Genomic DNA, 18,506 nt, shown 5'->3' with positions numbered 1-18,506 from the left:
TAGAGCGCGCGACGCGACGCGTGCCCACGTGATGCGTGCGTGGGACGCGGGACTGGTTGCATAAGCAGTACACAGCGAACGGTCCGGCGGTGCGCGCGATTCTGGCATCCAAGCTGATTGCCAGGTTTCTCAGAAAATTGAAATAGAAAAAATGCCCAAAAATTCTATAATTTAAAAATTCGCATTTGCAGACGGAGGAGGCTGGTATAAACAAACTCACCAGTGAAAGGAGCAACGCCTCCAACCACCTGGACTGTTAGTCCCCCACCGCTGCCACTCAGTGGAATGAGAATATGTAAAACATATTTATAAGTTAGACTTACTGCTGCTTCCACCCTCACTAAGCGTTCTTCTCCCCCTCCCACACCCCTTCCTGCTAAGGCTGATAGTTTAGGCCCGCGATTAGGTGTACCTGATTTGTACCTTAATGTAAAAATTAAGTGAATAAAGGATAAATAATGGTAATACCTGGCCAAAGGCTCGTTTTTCAATCAGTTTTAATCCAAAAACATTACTTTTGTAAGGAAAATCAAAAAAGTAATAATAATAATTCTTAAAACAAGTCTCAAGGCCACAAGCGTGAAATAACCCGTTTTACAGATACCATTTTGCCTCTTTGACATAATTCTAAATTTATGAAGTCTCCAGATTACTTAAAAAATGTATCGCATTTAATAGAAATTCACTTGGAGCAGTTATCAGTTCTCACCTGTGAAAGAAAAGGATACAAAATGTACATCAATAGCAAAATTGAGATCTCTTACCATAACACAAGCAACAGCCTGGGTGTCGTACTGCGGACGTCCTGCGCGACCTATCATTTGCAAAACATCTGTGATAGGCATGTCAACATAACGCTTCTGTTTCCCATCAAAATATTCTGTTCCTTTGACGATGACTAGATGAGCAGGTAGATTAACTCCCCATGCTAAAGTTGCAGTAGCTATGATGACCTATTTCATCCAAATATAATATGGTAAACAATGTAAGGTTAAGGAAGTGTTACAGAACTTTATAATATTACATGGATAGTTACCATCTTAATGACTCTGTAAACTGGCCATACGACATGATTTATACATCAAAATTCTTTCAGTTGCTCGTTTTATGTAAGAAAGCTTTGTTAAATATGGCGGCACAATACTTTCATGAATACCTTGGAGAGTGGGAAATACATTGGAAGTAAAATAAGTTGATAGATATACATGTGAAAACTTCAAGTCACAGACAATTATCCTTGATAAAGGAGTGATATCAATAGTACTTACAAATAAGCATATCTCCAATAAAGTCATTTATTTTATGTATGCTAAGGAATAGTCCAGTCAAGTTAGGAATTTGATATTTGCGGATTTGTAAAAATGGATGAATTAAAAATCGTAAAATTGGCAACAAAGCATGATACAATTAATAGGACGTTAAAATCATAAGGATATCTTTACCCCTCCTAAGTGTTTGATTTTTGATCATTGGGAAAAATGATTTAAAAAATCGACCTACTAATGATTTAAAAAAAACTACTGCGTAAATATGTGGGGCAATAACTACGAGTAAAGTGTAATCAAACTAAATTTTTTGGCATTTTTAAGCTTTATCGCCCAAAGGCCATTTCTTAGGTATTAAGGTGATTCGATGGACGCCATATTTTGTGTCAGAACGGCATGCGATATATCGCATCAATTAGTTCCATATTTTCAGCTCCTCGTCATTTTTCTCCTATTTTGAGATCGCACTTCTGTTGTCAGTAGTCTAAAGCACTCACTTACCAATTTTAACAAAGAAATTCAACGTAATAAAGGCGTGGTTTTTTCAGAGAGAAAATATCGCATTCGAGTGCAGTTTCGATATCAGTATCGAATGCGATGTTTTCTCTCTGGAAAAACCACGCCTTTATTAAGTTGAATTTCTTTATTAAAATTTGTAAAGGAGTGCTTTAGACTCCTGACAACAAAAGTGCGATCTCAAAATAGGAGAAAAATGACGAGTAGCTGAAAATATGGAACAAATTGATGCGATATATCGCATGCCGTTCTGACACAAAATATGGCGTCCATCGAATCACCTTAAAGTTTATGACTGAAAAAGGAATTTTGCATGGCATACAATGTAAGTGTACTATCAACGGATTTCGTTTCCCGCTGAGTCTTTAGTCACTGCTTGGCAACGGCGAAAAGCGATGCCTGATAATGCTCTTAAGAAAACGCACTCTGTCCTCTGTGAGCACGTAGTCACTAACACAGACGCACATGAAACACACGAACAGTAGAGTTAGCCCAGTAAACCAAGGCATACAGGGTGTATCAGACCACCCGTACCAGGCCTTTTTCTCGGTTGTTTTAGGTCGTACGAAGTCGGGGACCGCGGGGTTGAATAGGGAATTGACCCCAAGGAATCCGAATTTCGTCGTCCCGAAACCCCCCCCCCCCCATCCCCCCTTAGGAAGTAAAGGGGGGTCACGATGCTAAAAGTCACTTTTTCCGACCGAATTGCGGATTAATCGCATCAGAATTGAAAAGCACGGAAAATTTCACGTGAAATTGACCCCTAAAAATCCATAATCGGCCCATCCAAGGCCCAAAAATGACCTCCTAAAGAGGGAGACAATACCCCCCTCCATAATTTCTCTTTGGTCTCAAAATTGACGTAGATTCTCTAGAAAAAGATGGTTTTCCAGGTAATCGACCCCGAGAAATCCAAATTTCATGGTCCCGAATTTCCTGTATCCCCCCTTGGGGAGTAAACGGGGGGCCCAATTTTAAAAATCGGGGCTCCTTGCCGAATGGCACATTGATTGCATCCTAATTGAGGAGCAGAACACATTTACATCTTGAGTGACCCCCAAGAGTTCTAATTGACCCCCCTGAACGGCAGAAAGTAACCCCCTGAGAAGGGGGGCTTCGCCATCGCCAAAAATTTCTCAAGATTCCTCTTTGGTCGCAAAATTGACGTCGATTCTCCAGAAGAAGACGGTTTTTCAGGTAATAGACCCTGAGGACTCTGAATTTCATGGTCCCTAAGCTCCGCTACCCGCCCACATGGGCAGAAACCGTCTTTTTCTGGAGAATCGACGTCAATTTTGCGACCAAAGAGGAATCTTGAGAAATTTTTGGAGATGGCGAAGCCCCCCTCCTCAGGGGGTTACTTTCTGCCGTTCAGGGGGGTCAATTAGAACTCTTGGGGGTCACTCAAGATGTAAATGTGTTCTGCTCCTCAATTTGGATGCAATCAATTTGCGATTCGGAAAGGAGCCCCTATTTTTAAAATTGCGAGTTTGAATTGTTTACTTTTACTCCCCTCCCCCTCCCCCACGATTGTTCAATTTCACAAATCTTCGGTGTTTTGGACTTAGTCCAGTAAACGAAGCATTTTGATGGCCAAAAACGAACATACGGCTGAAACTAGGCCCAATCGATTCTACATATGAAAAGGTGTTTTTAGCCAAAAGTCCCCATAAATCCCCTTATCTTGGGGAATTCCGCACAGTGGTCCGATGAAGTTGAAAATTGGACATATTTTCAAAAATTCACTGCGGGGCGAGAAATAAACTTGGAGAGCTTAATTTTATTTGAAAGTGTAGGTAATTGAGTCTACTTTTTGAATAAGCTATAGTTTTGAATCTCCAAGTAAGTTAAATGTGAGTAAAATTGGGAAAAATTGAAAATTGAGAATATTTGATCAGCATTTTCTATGTTTACGTCCATATAAAGGCCCGGATCAAAAAATACCCTTGTGCACAAGTTGTAGATCGTTATTTTAGCGTTGATTTGATATAGTACATTATATGGTTATCTTCAAAATTGGAGGAACTAGAGGGCAAAAACGAAGCGGGTCGGCGAGCGGCCTCCTGTGTTTCGAATCGCAAAATGGCGATTTTGAGTCGCGGATCACGGCAATAATGGTCTTGTCAGCTGTACCCGTCCACTGAAGACCCAAATGAATAATTTCCATCATTAAAGCTCTTTTCTAAAGCGCCATGGTTGCCGGTTTCCACTCCATTTTCTACTATTTACTAATTTGTTCTGGCGGCCATTCAAGTAGTACGTCAAGCTTGTTGAACGTCTTCTCCAACCTCCAACCCTTGTAAAGTACCTGTGCAACAACGAATCAACCCCATTTTGAATCAAGTAACTGCCCTGTTCTCCCTCCCCTCCCCCCCCCCATTTTCGGAAAATAACAGAGAGAGTTCGAAAAGTGGCAGATTTTTCTTCTATTAAAGATTATTAGTTTTTTTAGGGTGGGAGGCTCACGTATGACCTGGTTTGACTCCCCTCCTACGTCGGTAAACCCCGCAAGCCAAACTTAGACCCCCTACCCCTCCCCTATAAGTAGCTTACGTAATACTTGAACGGTCCCCTAGTGCGGCTCATGTAACAAGGAAAATTCCAATAAAAAATGCAAATTACCGAAAGTTGTAATGCTCGTTTTTGCAGTATTAATTCAGTTCATCGTACATATCAGGTTCATTTTGGAAAACGTACAGGAATCTTATGGTATCGAGGACCTTTTTTCATTAGTTGTATCGTTAATCAATTAAATGATTGATAGAATGGCGATCATCAACTCATCATGCGTTCTCGATGCTAAAAATCGTCCTCAAAAAAAGGTACGATGAAACAAGCCATAAAAAATAAGAAAGTGTTTTTGTACCTCTAACCCCTAGCAGCAGAACAAATTAGCAGCAGGAAAATTCCAATAAGAAATACAAATTACCGAAAGTTTTAATGCTCGTTTTTGTAGTATTACTTGTAGTATTTACTAGTTTTACTTTGTACCGTACTCCTTAAATTTTGGATAAAAATAAGTTTTGTGTCCTTCGCATGCCCCTAGAAATGCTGGATACACAATTGCGATTGCCATTTCCACAATTTTATAGATTTCTTTAAGTAACTTGGCTGACACGCTGATGATCTGCTTTCGGTTTTTCGGGGAACTTACTTATTCTATATCAAGAGAAATTACTAGTTTTTTAGATTTGCGGTTCTTTAGCACTATGTGTAAGCATATAGTTCAGAGGAATCGCGTGATATGGCGTAAATGTCCACAGTTTTTGCTTTTTGCCATATTTTAGACTAGTTCGATATGCATTAAAAAAATTGGGAGTTTTTAATTTCTGAATTCAAGCCAAAAGCCTGTTTCGCGCCAAAAGATGAATTTTTCAGCGAGAAAAAAAATTTTGGTCCGGGTACTAGGGCCCATTAAGGAAGGGTGAAGGGTGCCTATTGTTCCTACCCTTACAATGGATGGGTTGCCGGCCTATGGTCGCTGAACAAAAGAAGGTGTCCGGCGAGCGGTACGGTCACCCGAGTCCAAGACTGATGCGTTGCCATTTACGGATTTTAATGCCGAATAAAAAGTCTCAGTTTTCGTGAAACAGACTATAGTTCTTTCACTAACATATTCTTGAAAAATGTCCCAGTCCGTCGCTTGATTGACTAGCTTGGGTGGGGGTGTTGTAAACATCGAGTTGGCTGCTGTATGAAAATGAATTGGTATATGATCTGATGAGAGTTCATCCTCTATTGCTGTTGTATGTATATTCTGATTTGAGAATCCTTTGAAGATTCCGAAATGATTCCGAGATGATTTCAATGATATCTGACGATTTTAAGGGATCCATCGGATAATAGGTTGGGCGCTCCTGTGAGGCAAATTCTGCGTGTAATGATTTAACTGTTTAGTATGAATTTCGTCCTTTTGTGTTTACTGATTTGGAACCCAAAGCAAAGTGTTTTGCATTGAAGTCCCCTGCAGTTAAGTATCGTGGTCCTAAGCGATCAATTAGGTGTGCATAGTCAATCTCTTTAGGATAGTGTTTTGGTGGTGAGTATAGAGAAGCCATTCAATTGTTATGTCATTTCTATCGAGCTTGATTGTTACTGCAACTGACTGAAAAACTTCCGTTGCTACTTTGTCACATATATTGTGTTTTATTCTACTTCTAATTGATACACCAGCTCCGGCATGCACCCCATTATCTGGGTGGAGTGCATGGTAGAACTTATAATTAGGAACTGAAAAATATAATTCGGTGGTGAGTCTAGTTTCTGATATTAGCATAACATCTATGTTATAGTCCCTTAGAAATTGTATTACCTGTGCTTTATGTTGAATTGTGCCATTTGTATTCCAGGCAACTATCCTTAGATCTGAGTTATTGTTTCTCAGAGTATTGAGTTGGTTGTTTACCTGTGGATTATTGGCAATACTGATCCTATTAATTTTGGTATTTAACATCTTGGAGTGGGATCTAGTGGATCCACTCAGCGCATTATCATAAATATTAACTTTTATTTTTACGGCATTCATGCGATTCATGATTTGTGAGAGCATAAACATTACTTGGGTAAGCTCTGTATTCTGAGATTGCGGCTGGACCCCTGTAGCCGCAGCATAAGACTTCGCCTGCACATTATTCTGTGTTTTATTCTCTATTCTATTGCTTTGGTTCTGTGAATCTATGTTTTTTTCTTTGGATTTTTCACTAGACGGTCCATTGGTTTTGTTTTTAAAACACTCTAGTAAGGCTGTAATTTTATTCGGGCAGTCTCTGTAGCTGGCTACATGAGGCCCCTCACAGTTAATACATTTAGGGGACGTGTTGAATCCTTTAATAAGACAGTTCATAGTTGGATGGGGACCTGCAAACTTAACACAAGCCCATTGTTTATGACACAATCGGCGAGAATGTGAGAAACCCTGACATCTACGACACTGTACAAGGGTTTTAGGCTAAATCCCGCATGCTCCAATTTTTATGACTTGATTGCATATATGTTCAATGTTTAAAATTCTTTCCATGTCTTCTCCGCGTCTGAAGGTGAGTTGGTGCGCAAAAAGGGGTTCTTTTATCGTGGGGCCTTTACAATTTTCTGGTTGTTTTTTTCTAATAATATTAACTGCGCAAATAACAATAAAGCCCTTTTCCATAAAGGATTGTTTAATATCTTCTTCAGTTGTTTGGGGAGCCATACCCTTGCACATTACTCTAAGATCTCTTGTGTTTTTATTTTCATGTGTGTACCATGAAATTTCATTCTGTTTATTTAATTCTTCTGTTACTGCTCTATATTGATTTTCGTTGGCAAGATTAAGTTTCCATATATTTTTCATCAATTTGAGAGTATAGAAGTTATCTTAAACTATTAAAAATTAAATTACGAATTCTATTAACATTAGAAATGTTAGTTATCTTTATCGGTGGAGGCCATCTTTCCTTGTCGACGGAGTCCTTGAGTTTATCCTTGTTGTGAGCGATGTTATCCTTCACTTTTTTGGTCGTATCTGGATCATGCGTGGTAACATTTTTGACTTTCTTACCGGATTTCTCTGTGGGACCATTTTTTGTACCTGTTGTAGTCGGATCTGAGTCTGTGTCCTCCCTTTTCCTCTTGTCCATAAAGTTGACATGTCTAGTTTCCTTTCTTCGCACATTATCCTTGCCAACAAGCCAGCTATGCTCGTTGTCTAGCATTACATCTTCCTTGTTAGAGGTCGGTGGTTGATAAGTTTGATTTGTTTCCATTTGTTCAGGTTCATCAATAAGTATGGGTCTAGGGGTGATTTCATCAATTTTGGGGCGTTTTCCTTTATCAGAAGCTGTATCAGATGCATTCATAATAGGGGCACTGTTGGGTTGCACTTTATTAAAATGTTTCTCCATCTCTTTAAACCGCTTCTCATAATTTTCCGCAGTTTGTTTAGCTTCAAAGAGGTTGTCCCATTTTCCATAGGAAATGGCCGCAAGAGCTTTTCCATCCATACTTTAAGGAATCATAACGTATCATCGGAGAAGCCTAAATCCGGTGTCATTTCTTGTTTCGCCCCCCAGGGGGAGGGGGGGCAGGAGGTCAAGGGTCAAACGCTCCGACCGCCATAACTTTTGAACGAATCATCGGATCAACTTATTCTTGGGCTCAAATGAAAGCTCTTGACGAGACCTTTTATTTGATTTATAGTTGTGTCTATTTTTGGTAATTTTTTAACGTGAAACAAATCATTTTTTGATTTTTCAAGCCCAAACAATTAAGTTTTTCGGGGTTTTTTCTTACAGGGAGAGCATGAATCATTACAAAAATCAATTAAAATGAAAGCCCTTGATTCAAGCTTTAAAACGGGCTGTCGTTGAACTTGGGGAAATGATTGGTTCAAAAGTTATGACCGTTCAAAGTTGGCGTGGCGCGCTGTTTTCGAAGCGCGCGGAGTGTATATTCACGTGCCACCCCTCCCTACCTTTTCCCCTGGGGTCCGCTTCAGTTGATAACGGATACAGAAAGGTCCAAAGCTCCTTCCACCTAGAGAATGACCAATCATTAGTGTTAAATTACTTTCATTTCTTACGAAAAAAGGAAAATAAAAATAAATTAATTGCCAATAAACGATAAGACGCTGGCATACATTATTTTTTCGCCCCCCCCCCCTCCATGATTTAATATTTGATGTAGCCAAATCAAGCCTATCATCATTACGGTATCTGATTATTCCTGTGCAGGTAAATCTTGATGAGAGGGAAATAGATCGGAGTGAGGTGAGGGAGAGATATTCAGTAGTAAATGCGAGTTTTAAGTGCTGGTCGGCTAGTTGCGTACCACACCATATGAATATTATCTACAGCTTTTGAGTGTATTCTGCAGTAAAAGAAGCTTGATTTGGCTATTAAATATTGAATCATGGAGGGGGGGGCGAAAAAATAATGTATGCCAGCGTTTATTGGCAATTAATTTATTTTTATTTTCCTTTTTTCGTTAGAAATGAAAGTAATTTAACACTAATGATTGGTCATTCTCTAGGTGGAAGGAGCTTTGGACCTTTCTGTATCCGTTATCAACTGAAGCGGGCCTCAGGGGAAAAGGTAGGGAGGAATGGCACGCAAATGTACACTCCGCGCGCTTCGAAAATAGCGCGCCACACCAACTTTGAACGGTCATAACTTTTGAACCATTCATTTCCCCAAGTTCAACGACAGCCCGTTTTAAAGCTTGAATCAAGGGCTTTCATTTTAATTGATTTTTGTAATGATTCATGCTCTCCCTGTAAGAAAAAACCCCGAAAAACTTAATTGTTTGGGCTTGAAAAATCAAAAAATGATTTGTTTCACGTTAAAAAATTACCAAAAATAGACACAACTATAAATCAAATAAAAGGTCTCGTCAAGAGCTTTCATTTGAGCCCAAGAATAAGTTGATCCGATGATTCGTTCAAAAGTTATGGCGGTCGGAGCGTTTGACCCTTGACCTCCTGCCCCCCCTCCCCCTGGGGGGCGAAACAAGAAATGACACCGGATTTAGGCTTCTCCGATGATACGTTATGATTCCTTAAAGTATGGATGGAAAAGCTCTTGCGGCCATTTCCTATGGAAAATGGGACAACCTCTTTGAAGCTAAACAAACTGCGGAAAATTATGAGAAGCGGTTTAAAGAGATGGAGAAACATTTTAATAAAGTGCAACCCAACAGTGCCCCTATTATGAATGCATCTGATACAGCTTCTGATAAAGGAAAACGCCCCAAAATTGATGAAATCACCCCTAGACCCATACTTATTGATGAACCTGAACAAATGGAAACAAATCAAACTTATCAACCACCGACCTCTAACAAGGAAGATGTAATGCTAGACAACGAGCATAGCTGGCTTGTTGGCAAGGATAATGTGCGAAGAAAGGAAACTAGACATGTCAACTTTGTGGACAAGAGGAAAAGGGAGAACACAGACTCAGAGCCCAGGATCAAGTTTATCTGATGATTCGTTCAAAAGTTATGGCGGTCAGAGCGTTTGACCTTTGACCCCCTGCCCCCCCCCTCCCAGTAGGAAGCTAAACGAGAAAAGACACCGGATTTAGGCTTCTCCGATGATACGTTATGATTCCTGAAAGTATGGATGGATAAACTCTAGCGGCCATTTCCTATGGAAAATGGGACAACCTCTTTCATAGATAAGAGTTTTAAACTTAGTTTATTAGTTGCTTCAAGTGATTCTTGGAGCGCTAAGGTTAGCGATGTTATTGAGTATTTGTAATTTTGGACTACTTTAATAGAATTTTCGGATTTTACTAATTCGTGATGGAAATCCCTTGCTGTGGAAGCGTTTGCATTCTTTAAGAGTTCAGTATATTTGTTGGTAATGTTAGTATTAGCACTACTGTTAGTTAGTTTTTCCATTTCATGGGGTTCATTATTAAGAGAATCTAGGTGTGTTGTAAGTTCACCTGATATTTGTATTGATGCATGTTGGTCCATGGTTCCACACCAAGAGTGGACACTTGGATAAAATAACTTGCACTTATTCACATTGTTTTCATTTAATTCACGCACTAAGTGACAACACTTTTGTAACAGGGCTTTAAGAAGCAATTAGATTATAGATTAGATTAACTAGCGAGCAGTAGCGTTAAGCGCCCGCTTCGGAGCTCGTCGATAGCGCGACTGTCTTTCTTATTTCTACACAGAGAACAGTTGAAGGTGTACATACATTTTTTTAAGATCGAAAACTTTGATTCCCCTGTTTCCATTGCGTATTATTCATTCATCCTCATCTTGTCATTTTTGACGAATGGTTTTGTCTCGGAATGACCTAAAAACGTACTGCCACAGCTAAAAATGTGAAAAATTGAAAATTTGAGCTACAGCAACGTGGCAACAATGGATGAAATTTCCAAAATGGACAAATTTTGCAACCATCGTCTGAAAGCTAGTGGTTTTTCCCCAGCCCCTCCCCCTCTCCTCGTAATTGTCTGATTTCAAAAATCGTCAGTGTTTTGGACTTGGGAAACAATCCTCTGTCGACCCTGAAAATATTTCAAAGATCAGGGCGAAGTTGGAAACGACCGATTTTGAATAAGGCCCTTTGATGACCGTTTTACCACCTATTCTCCTCCATTTCATTGAAAGACTCCTGCATGAAATGTTCCTGCAATTCTGTGGGAAGTTAATGTCATGTTATCATAAATAGATTATTAATATCACCTTTTCCCCGCATTAAAAAAAATTCAGCAAAATTGATGATAACCAGAAATATCTGGTGCCCATCAGTAAAAGGATGTAACAGTTAGCGAAATGGAATAGAAATATACGTCATTTTGTCCAGTAGATCAACTTTTCACCCATCTCGCCTCAAAAAATGGCGCATTGGCGCTGTTGGGTGAAAGCCTCCATTTCACCCATATTTTCTCTCATCTGTCAGCAATGGGGAATAGCAAACTTGGAATCTAAGTCTCTCAGTTGCGAGATTTCAAAATGTCCAGTCTTATTTGATTTTTTTCTCTCCGATAGAAAAAAAATATTTTGGATCCGAAGTCCAGACTCTGAAAAGATTCGAGAAGAAAAGATACTCATGATTCAATCAGATTTCTCCTTGAATCGAGAGCCAAACCTCTTAATTTAAGCGGATTTCCTTTGGGTTCAAGCAAAAATCCGATTGAATCAGGAGTATTTTTTCGTGCCGAATTTTTTAAGAGTCTGGACTCCGGATCCAGGAGACTTTTTTTCAGTGCAAGTAAACGAGTTAACATCCTCGTTTGCACTTTCCATAGATACTTCCTCAAATAAAAAAATTACGTTGAATTGTGTTTTAATTGAAAAATGATGCGGAAGCTGTAAAATCGCTAACTACTCGTAAATAACGAATCCTTTTCCTCAATCCAAAAAATGAAAAGAGAGAGATTCCAGAAAGGTAGGAAAAAGCTTACTTTCGTGTACGGACATTCTGTTCAGGTTGTTAGCCCTTGAAGCACCACTACAAAAGAGACAAACGAAACCAACACAATATGGAAAAAGAGCAAGGGAAAGGATGTGCGTTGACGACAGCGCGGAGATACGACTATTCATGCTTGATAGATGTCCGTGTTGCATTTGCAAAATTGAACGCGCAATGGCCCGAGGCGTGAACTTGCTACATACTACCGATGAGGTGTCGCTCAGATTCGAAAGGAAAGTTGAAAAAGCGGCCCGAATATGTCTCTCCTGTCTTCGGCTGTGTTGATACTCGATTTTTTTCTCCCAGGTCCATGTCCGATTCTTCTTTGGAATAATTTGAAGACCCACATTTAAAGCTTGCGTGAACCGGCCCCATACAATCCGCAGGGTGGTTTTTTTAGGAAGCCTCGGGTAGACTTGACCTGGCTTTGGCGTTTAAGGGTTAATGAAAATATCACTAAAATGACTGCACCTTGCCCGTAAAACGTCAGGATTAAACATTGGATCGAAAGGAGGTCATTCAGCCTGTGAATTTCAAAAAAATTTGGTTATGTGATCTCGCAAAATTAGGCTCCAATCGTTCGATCACGTCTAAAAACATTCTTATTCTCAACAAACTGATTGCTGAAATGCACTTAATTGATTCTTTCCCATCTCTTTATTTTCACTTGCCTTACTGAACAAGTGGACGCCTTGCTCTTTTCCAAACTCAACACTTTTTCACCCCCTCTTTTTCTTCCAAAATTTCACCTTGTCCTCACTATATAATCCATTTCACGAAACCTGGGATTTTTGATTCAGCATTTAAATGCATAGATGGCAACGCATCAGTCTCGGACACAATGACCGGACCACTCGCTGGACACCCTCTAATGTGCAGCGGAGAAGCTCGCAACCCGTTCATTGTTAGGGTAGAAACAATGGGCACCCTTCATCCCTCCTTAATGAGCTCTAGTACCCGGACCGACATTTTTACTTTCTCGCTCCCCTTGTAGGTTTTTTTTTTTTTTTTAAAGTATTTATTTTGTAAACTTCCAAAGGAATTATATACAATATCTTTACAATGAGGTAAACCAGTATACAGGAAACAACAGAGAAGTTTCCTACTTCTTGAATGCAAAGGTAACTAACATAGTAAACAAATGAAGGAGTACAGGACTCATTATTACAGATAGAAAATTTAACGGTGCATAGAAAATTTAAAAATACAGATCTAATCTAGGAGTGGCCAGCTCCCAGGGTTTGCGTCTTTTTAATCTTCTAATTTCATTACTGTTATCTAACAAAGCAATTGCTTCTTCATTAGTGTGTCTGTGTAGACGAGCCTCATACCGAGAGGAGACTTTAGTGATGAAGTCTCCTACAGACTCAATACCTAGATCTTTATGGATGTCTTTGTTTCGCTGATATCTGTGTGCCCCACATATTTTGCGGAGTATTTTATTTTGGAGTGTTTGAATCATCTTGATGTTCGTGGGTGCAGCCGTTCCCCATATCTGGCATCCATATGCCCAGACAGGTCTAATAAGCTGCTTATAAATAAGCAGCTCATTGCCAAGGGATAATGGTGAACGACTGTTAACCAACCAATGCAAGCGACTAAATTTCCAATTGCATTCCTGCCGTTTTAATTTTATGTGATGTTTCCACTTAAGTTTATAGTCAAGATTAAGGCCCAGGTATTTGGCGAGATTTGATATGGGGATGGTGACATCTCCGTATTGTAAAAATAAATTGGTGTTAATTACACGATTTGAAAAAGTCATTAAAACGAATTTGTTGGGGTTCATAACTATATCCTTCTCTTGGCACCAGTCATATATTCTGGTTAAGTTTTCTTGAAGAATATCTAGTGCAACTTCTTGAGATAGGTTGGACGCCGCGTACGCGGTATCGTCCGCGTATTTGGCTAACATAGAATCCCGTACTGCTGGGGGTATGTCTGAGGTGAAGAGAAGATACAGCAAGGGACCCAGTACCGAACCCTGGGGTACACCTGCTAGAATAGGGAGGCTGTCTGATAACATCTCCCCTACCCGGACTTTGAAAGAACGATTTTGCAAATATGATTTTAGCAATCTGGCATGGCAGGCGGGTAAGATCTTGCCAAGCATGGAGATTAGTAGTTGATGTGAGACTTTGCCGAATGCTTGGGCAACGTCTAAAAAAAAATTGCCGCACTATATTCGCCTTTTTCTAATGCTTTCTCGATAAAATTCGTTAATCTGTTTAACTGTTCAATCGTTGCATGTCCTTTTCTAAAACCAAATTGTTGGGGAGGTAATATCTTTTTTGCATTAACGATTTTTAAAAGGCGATCGATATAAAGTCGTTCGAACAATTTGCCGATGACTGCAAGCAGGGAAATGGGTCTATATGATGAAGGTTGAGCATAAGGTTTGCCCTTTTTATGGAAGAGGATTATGATTGACTCCTTAAATTGTTGCGGTATATGCTCCAGTCTCATTATTGCATTGAATATCTCTACTAATTTGTGCACTGCTTTATCCGGCAATTTTTTTAGAAGAAGCCCAGTAACGAGATCCTCTCCTGGGGCTTTCTTGTTTTTCCCTTTCACTATCATTTTTTGCACTTCACCAAATGAGCACTCTGGGATCTGTACGTTTTGATCTATTAACTGATGTTCATCTAGATCATAATTAACGTTATTTCTTGTTGCATGAGGTTGCGAATGGGGTTTAAATACTTCAGCTAGGTGTAATGCAAAAAGGTCTGCTTTTTCTTTATCAGAACGAGCCCAGCCATTTTCTCTAGTCTTAAGAGGGGAGTTATACTGAGAGGGGCGCTTGAGATAGCTAGTCGCTTTCCAGAGTGAATATTCTGATGCGGGCGTAGCGTCCAGGGTTTTAATGTAAGTTGCTAAATTATCATTAGCAATTCTGGTAGTTTCAGCTGAAACAGCTCTCGTGTAGTAGTTAAAAATAGACTTATTAGCTACTGTTCTGTTATGAAGCCAGATACGTCTGGCGTGTTTTTTAAGGTTTAAAAGATATTCAAGCTTAGGGGATTTTGGAGTATTAGCTGCAAAAAATTTTTTGGGAGGCGGAGTGGCTTCCCTTGCTGCGTCTTGCAAAACCCTAACAAATAGTTCCAATTCCTTTTCAAGATCCTGTGGTGTTATGATCCTTGAGATACTATAGAGCTGTAACCTCTCATGCACGTATTCTTTAAATAGATCCCAGTCTGTAGCTTCATTATGTAGCCTTTCTGGTGGACATATAGGGATAGGAGAGGAAGTATTGTCATCCCCCCCCCCCCCCCAAAAAAAAGAGTTGAAATTGCGCCTGGGGTAGAAAAAAAAAATTGAAAAAATGTATGTCTGTCCGTCAGGCGTCCCCCAAATCTGTGTACAGCCATATCTCAAAATCTACGTACTTGATTTCATTCAAAAGTTGCATGGAGGACCATATCTATAGTACGCTAAAATTTGAGGGGGTGGGCTAGGGGCCAAACATTATTCTTAGCAAAATCACACAAAAGCTCATTTTGAAGGACTGTAAATTTTGAAAAAATGCCTTTAATTCTTTGAAAGTGGGCATCAAGCACACCAACTGGGTCATTAATTTAAGTTCCTAAAAAATCTTTGGACTAGGCTCAAAATTCAAGGGATATGAGGCACAAAAGAAGGGCACTTTGTTCACACTTAGGGCCCGCTCACTTTGACGGACTGTAGATACTGTGGAAAGTCTTAAATCATGTGAAAGTTGGCATCAAGCACTACCGGGGTCATTCATCTGAGTTCATATTAGATCTTTGGACTAGACTCAAAATTGGAGAGGGGCCAATAAGAAATTGTCAATTATTGGGCCGAACGCTCAACGAGACAGGATACTCCTGGGTATTAGCAGCAAGTATTTTGAGTCACGTGAAACTTAGGATATTAAATGCATATTATAACATATCAACCTAGGATTTCAAATGCATTATATAATGCATCATATTTTATCTCCAAAATTACTCCGTATACATCAAGCAAAATTAGACGACTAATTAGGTACTTACATACTATGAATCATCAAAGCTAGCACTAGTACTGACACCTAGATCTTTATTGGAAGCTTTTATGTCTGTTGATCATGAACTTAAGCATCCCGGCAGATTCAATCTTTCGTGGTTCCTTCTTACGAGGTACTGAACACAATGTAATAATACTACGCGAACATGATTGATTCAATGATTACACGACTTGAAGCACTTAGTTGTTTTCACATTTGTTGTTGTTGTTGTTGTTACGATCCAACACACAGGACAGGGATGTGAGCTAAGCAGGAGGCGGGAGGGTAGTGAACCATTTCGAGCGGGAGGAGTGAAAGAGCTCTCTCTCTGACAACCACGTATATTACTACTTTCTTCCTTGCTCATCATGAAACTCAGTGGTCGAGTGGACAGAGCACTCGACCGCCCGCTCGTAGATCTGGGATTGATACTCGATATTTCCTGTTTTATTTTTAAACTATTTAAACATCGAATCGTGATTGCACCGGAAGAAATAGATTTTCATTAGATTCCTTACCTTGCTTAGATAAATGTCAATGAATGCAATAAATAGATCCTAATGAATCGTAGAAAAGGTAAGATTACTTAGGATTGCAGTCTTTACTACGTGGCATCATTAATATGACCTAGCACCTTGATAAATTATTAAATTGAAGATGCCTCACAATATCGACAAGTCGATTCTAAATATATGCATTCATCATGTGTCGTGAAGAAATTTACGATGAAGTTTAGTGGTTTGTAATAAATGAATTGTAATAAATGGGATAAAATGGTATTTATGCATTATATCTGATAGCCGAGAGATAGGTGGCGCAACCACCTAAATACCGGCGCGAAGCGCCGGCTTAAGCGGGAAAATTTTTGTGCAATTCCTACACCACACCGCGAAGCAGAGGGGGATGAAGCCCCTCTATATGCCAGCGCTACGCCAGTACGTCACGACGTACTGTTCCGACGACGGTACTGCGCTGCGCGTAGGCTCCAAGATTCAAGAATTACCTTAGATTATCTCAATCATGTATTAATTTCCAGAAAATTGAATTTTCCTTGGAAAATCTCTTTTTCCAAAATAATCCCAATTCACTGAGGAATTGCCAGAGACAGGGAGAAAACTGAGGTCATACTTGAACTCAGAGCTGAATGTTACATGCGATTTGCTATCAAAGCACCACCTTTTTTCCGATGCATACCTGTGTAATCTTTCATATTCAACAGCCGACCAGTCTTGTTTCATTTTCAAAGTTCCCGTGCAAAAAAATTAATCCTGAATTATGTAACCTGCCAGCAAGTAGAAAAAAAATCAGTAGAACCTCATGCAATTTTAGCTCTCCAGAGGATGTCCCAAAAGTACTACACACTGCCCTATTTTGAGGAAACGGTAAGAGCTATCGACATGCGGTTTGAGCAAGCCTGTAAACTGAATCATTAGCTTAAAAACAAAACCACTGGCAGGTCTCTAACTTAAAAATTGTCAAAGTTATATCACTTCAAAGTTGACGATTAACAGTTAACCCTGACGTTTTTCCGGCACTTTTTTTAGTAAAGTTCTTTGACTTTCAGGGCATGATTTATCAACGTTTTGTCACGAAAAATGAGACCGTAAACAAAAAATATTACTGTACAGTCTTGCAGCAATTCCAGAGACATATCAGAGAACAGCGTCCAGAAATTCGAAAAACCTGGCTTCTGCATAAGGGTAATGCGCGATCGTACATGGCAAAGTTTGCGCGGTAGTTCATGGAGCAAAAGAGTATCCGCACACCTTGTACACCCCAGATCTGGCTCGGTGCGATTTTTCGCTGTTTCCAAAACTTAAAAAAAATTTAAGAGGCAGAAAATTTAACTCAATTGAAGAAATTCGGTCTGCTGTTCAATCTTTCTTTAAATCCATCCCTCAAGAAGAATTCAAGAAACCATTTCTTGTCAAGCGGAGAGAACAAAAGGAACTTTGCGTCAAAAGTGAAGTCAAATACGAAGGTCATCCAAAAAGTAAGTTTCCCTACCTTCTATCTTCCGAACGAAAAGAGATAAATTAAATCCGTAAAAAGGCACATATTAGACATCCTCTAAGCTTTAAAACAAATCCAAGTTTTTGAAAATTGCAATAGTGGACAAACCGGTGACCTCAATCACATTTTCTTTCAATGCCCTTTACTTCATTACGACACCTTCTTTCAAAATTTAATTAAGTTGAATTACCTTCCTCCATTTAATATCTCTTCTATTCTTCATAACCCGCGTCCGTCTATTTATAAAATAATTACAGACTTCTTAGATCTTAATAATATATGTTTATAAAAGCTGCTAGTGGTTATTCAAATCTCTCCTTTTGCAACTCTTCCTTCCCTTTAGTTTTTACCCTCTCCTGCCATTTAAATATACCTAGTCAACCTCTAATTCTGTTAAATCCTCTAAACCTATACATCGCTCCTAGTGTTCACTTGGCATGTTTTCCTAGACCCAGTCTATGGATAGGTTAGTCGCCACAGAAGGTCTTGTGGCGTGAAGATGGTGATGGTACCCCCAGACTTCCATTTTATTTATCCTTTCATAGGCCCCTACGCTTCCAACCCCTCTCCTTAACTTGCTAATTTCTCATTGATCACGATGTGTCTATAGATGGCTGTTGGCTACGCATAGGAGTATGAGGCTACAAAAGTCTCAAAGAAGAAGAAGAAGTTTTTGAAAATTGGTCAAGGGGTTCGCGAGAAAAGTTAATTTTATTGAGACAACCTCCTGTCGCCGCGTGCCCACCTCCCGGGTTAGGATGCGCCGAGAGTCGATTATTTCAGACTC

General features: G+C 39.6%; 1 protein-coding gene across 8 annotated transcripts in view; it reads right to left on the bottom strand.

The window, feature by feature from the left end:
* The window catches only part of obe (activating signal cointegrator 1 complex subunit obelus), a 376,654-nt gene that overhangs the window by 81,631 nt on the left and 276,517 nt on the right, over window positions 1-18,506 (bottom strand). For all 8 annotated transcript variants that reach the window (XR_011899335.1, XR_011899334.1, XR_011899333.1 and 5 more), the window contains one exon: window positions 765-953. Coding sequence is in view for 5 of the 8 variants with exons in the window: in XM_072297278.1 (XP_072153379.1) it covers window positions 765-953 (189 nt within the window). In the remaining 3 variants the exon portion in view is untranslated. The remainder of the gene's footprint in view (window positions 1-764; window positions 954-18,506) is intronic.

Source organism: Bemisia tabaci, chromosome 2 (genome assembly GCF_918797505.1).
Source record: "Bemisia tabaci chromosome 2, PGI_BMITA_v3".
NCBI lineage: Eukaryota > Metazoa > Arthropoda > Insecta > Hemiptera > Aleyrodidae > Bemisia > Bemisia tabaci.
Note: the sequence above shows the minus strand (reverse complement) of the source record. Positions and strands in the feature narration are given on the sequence as shown.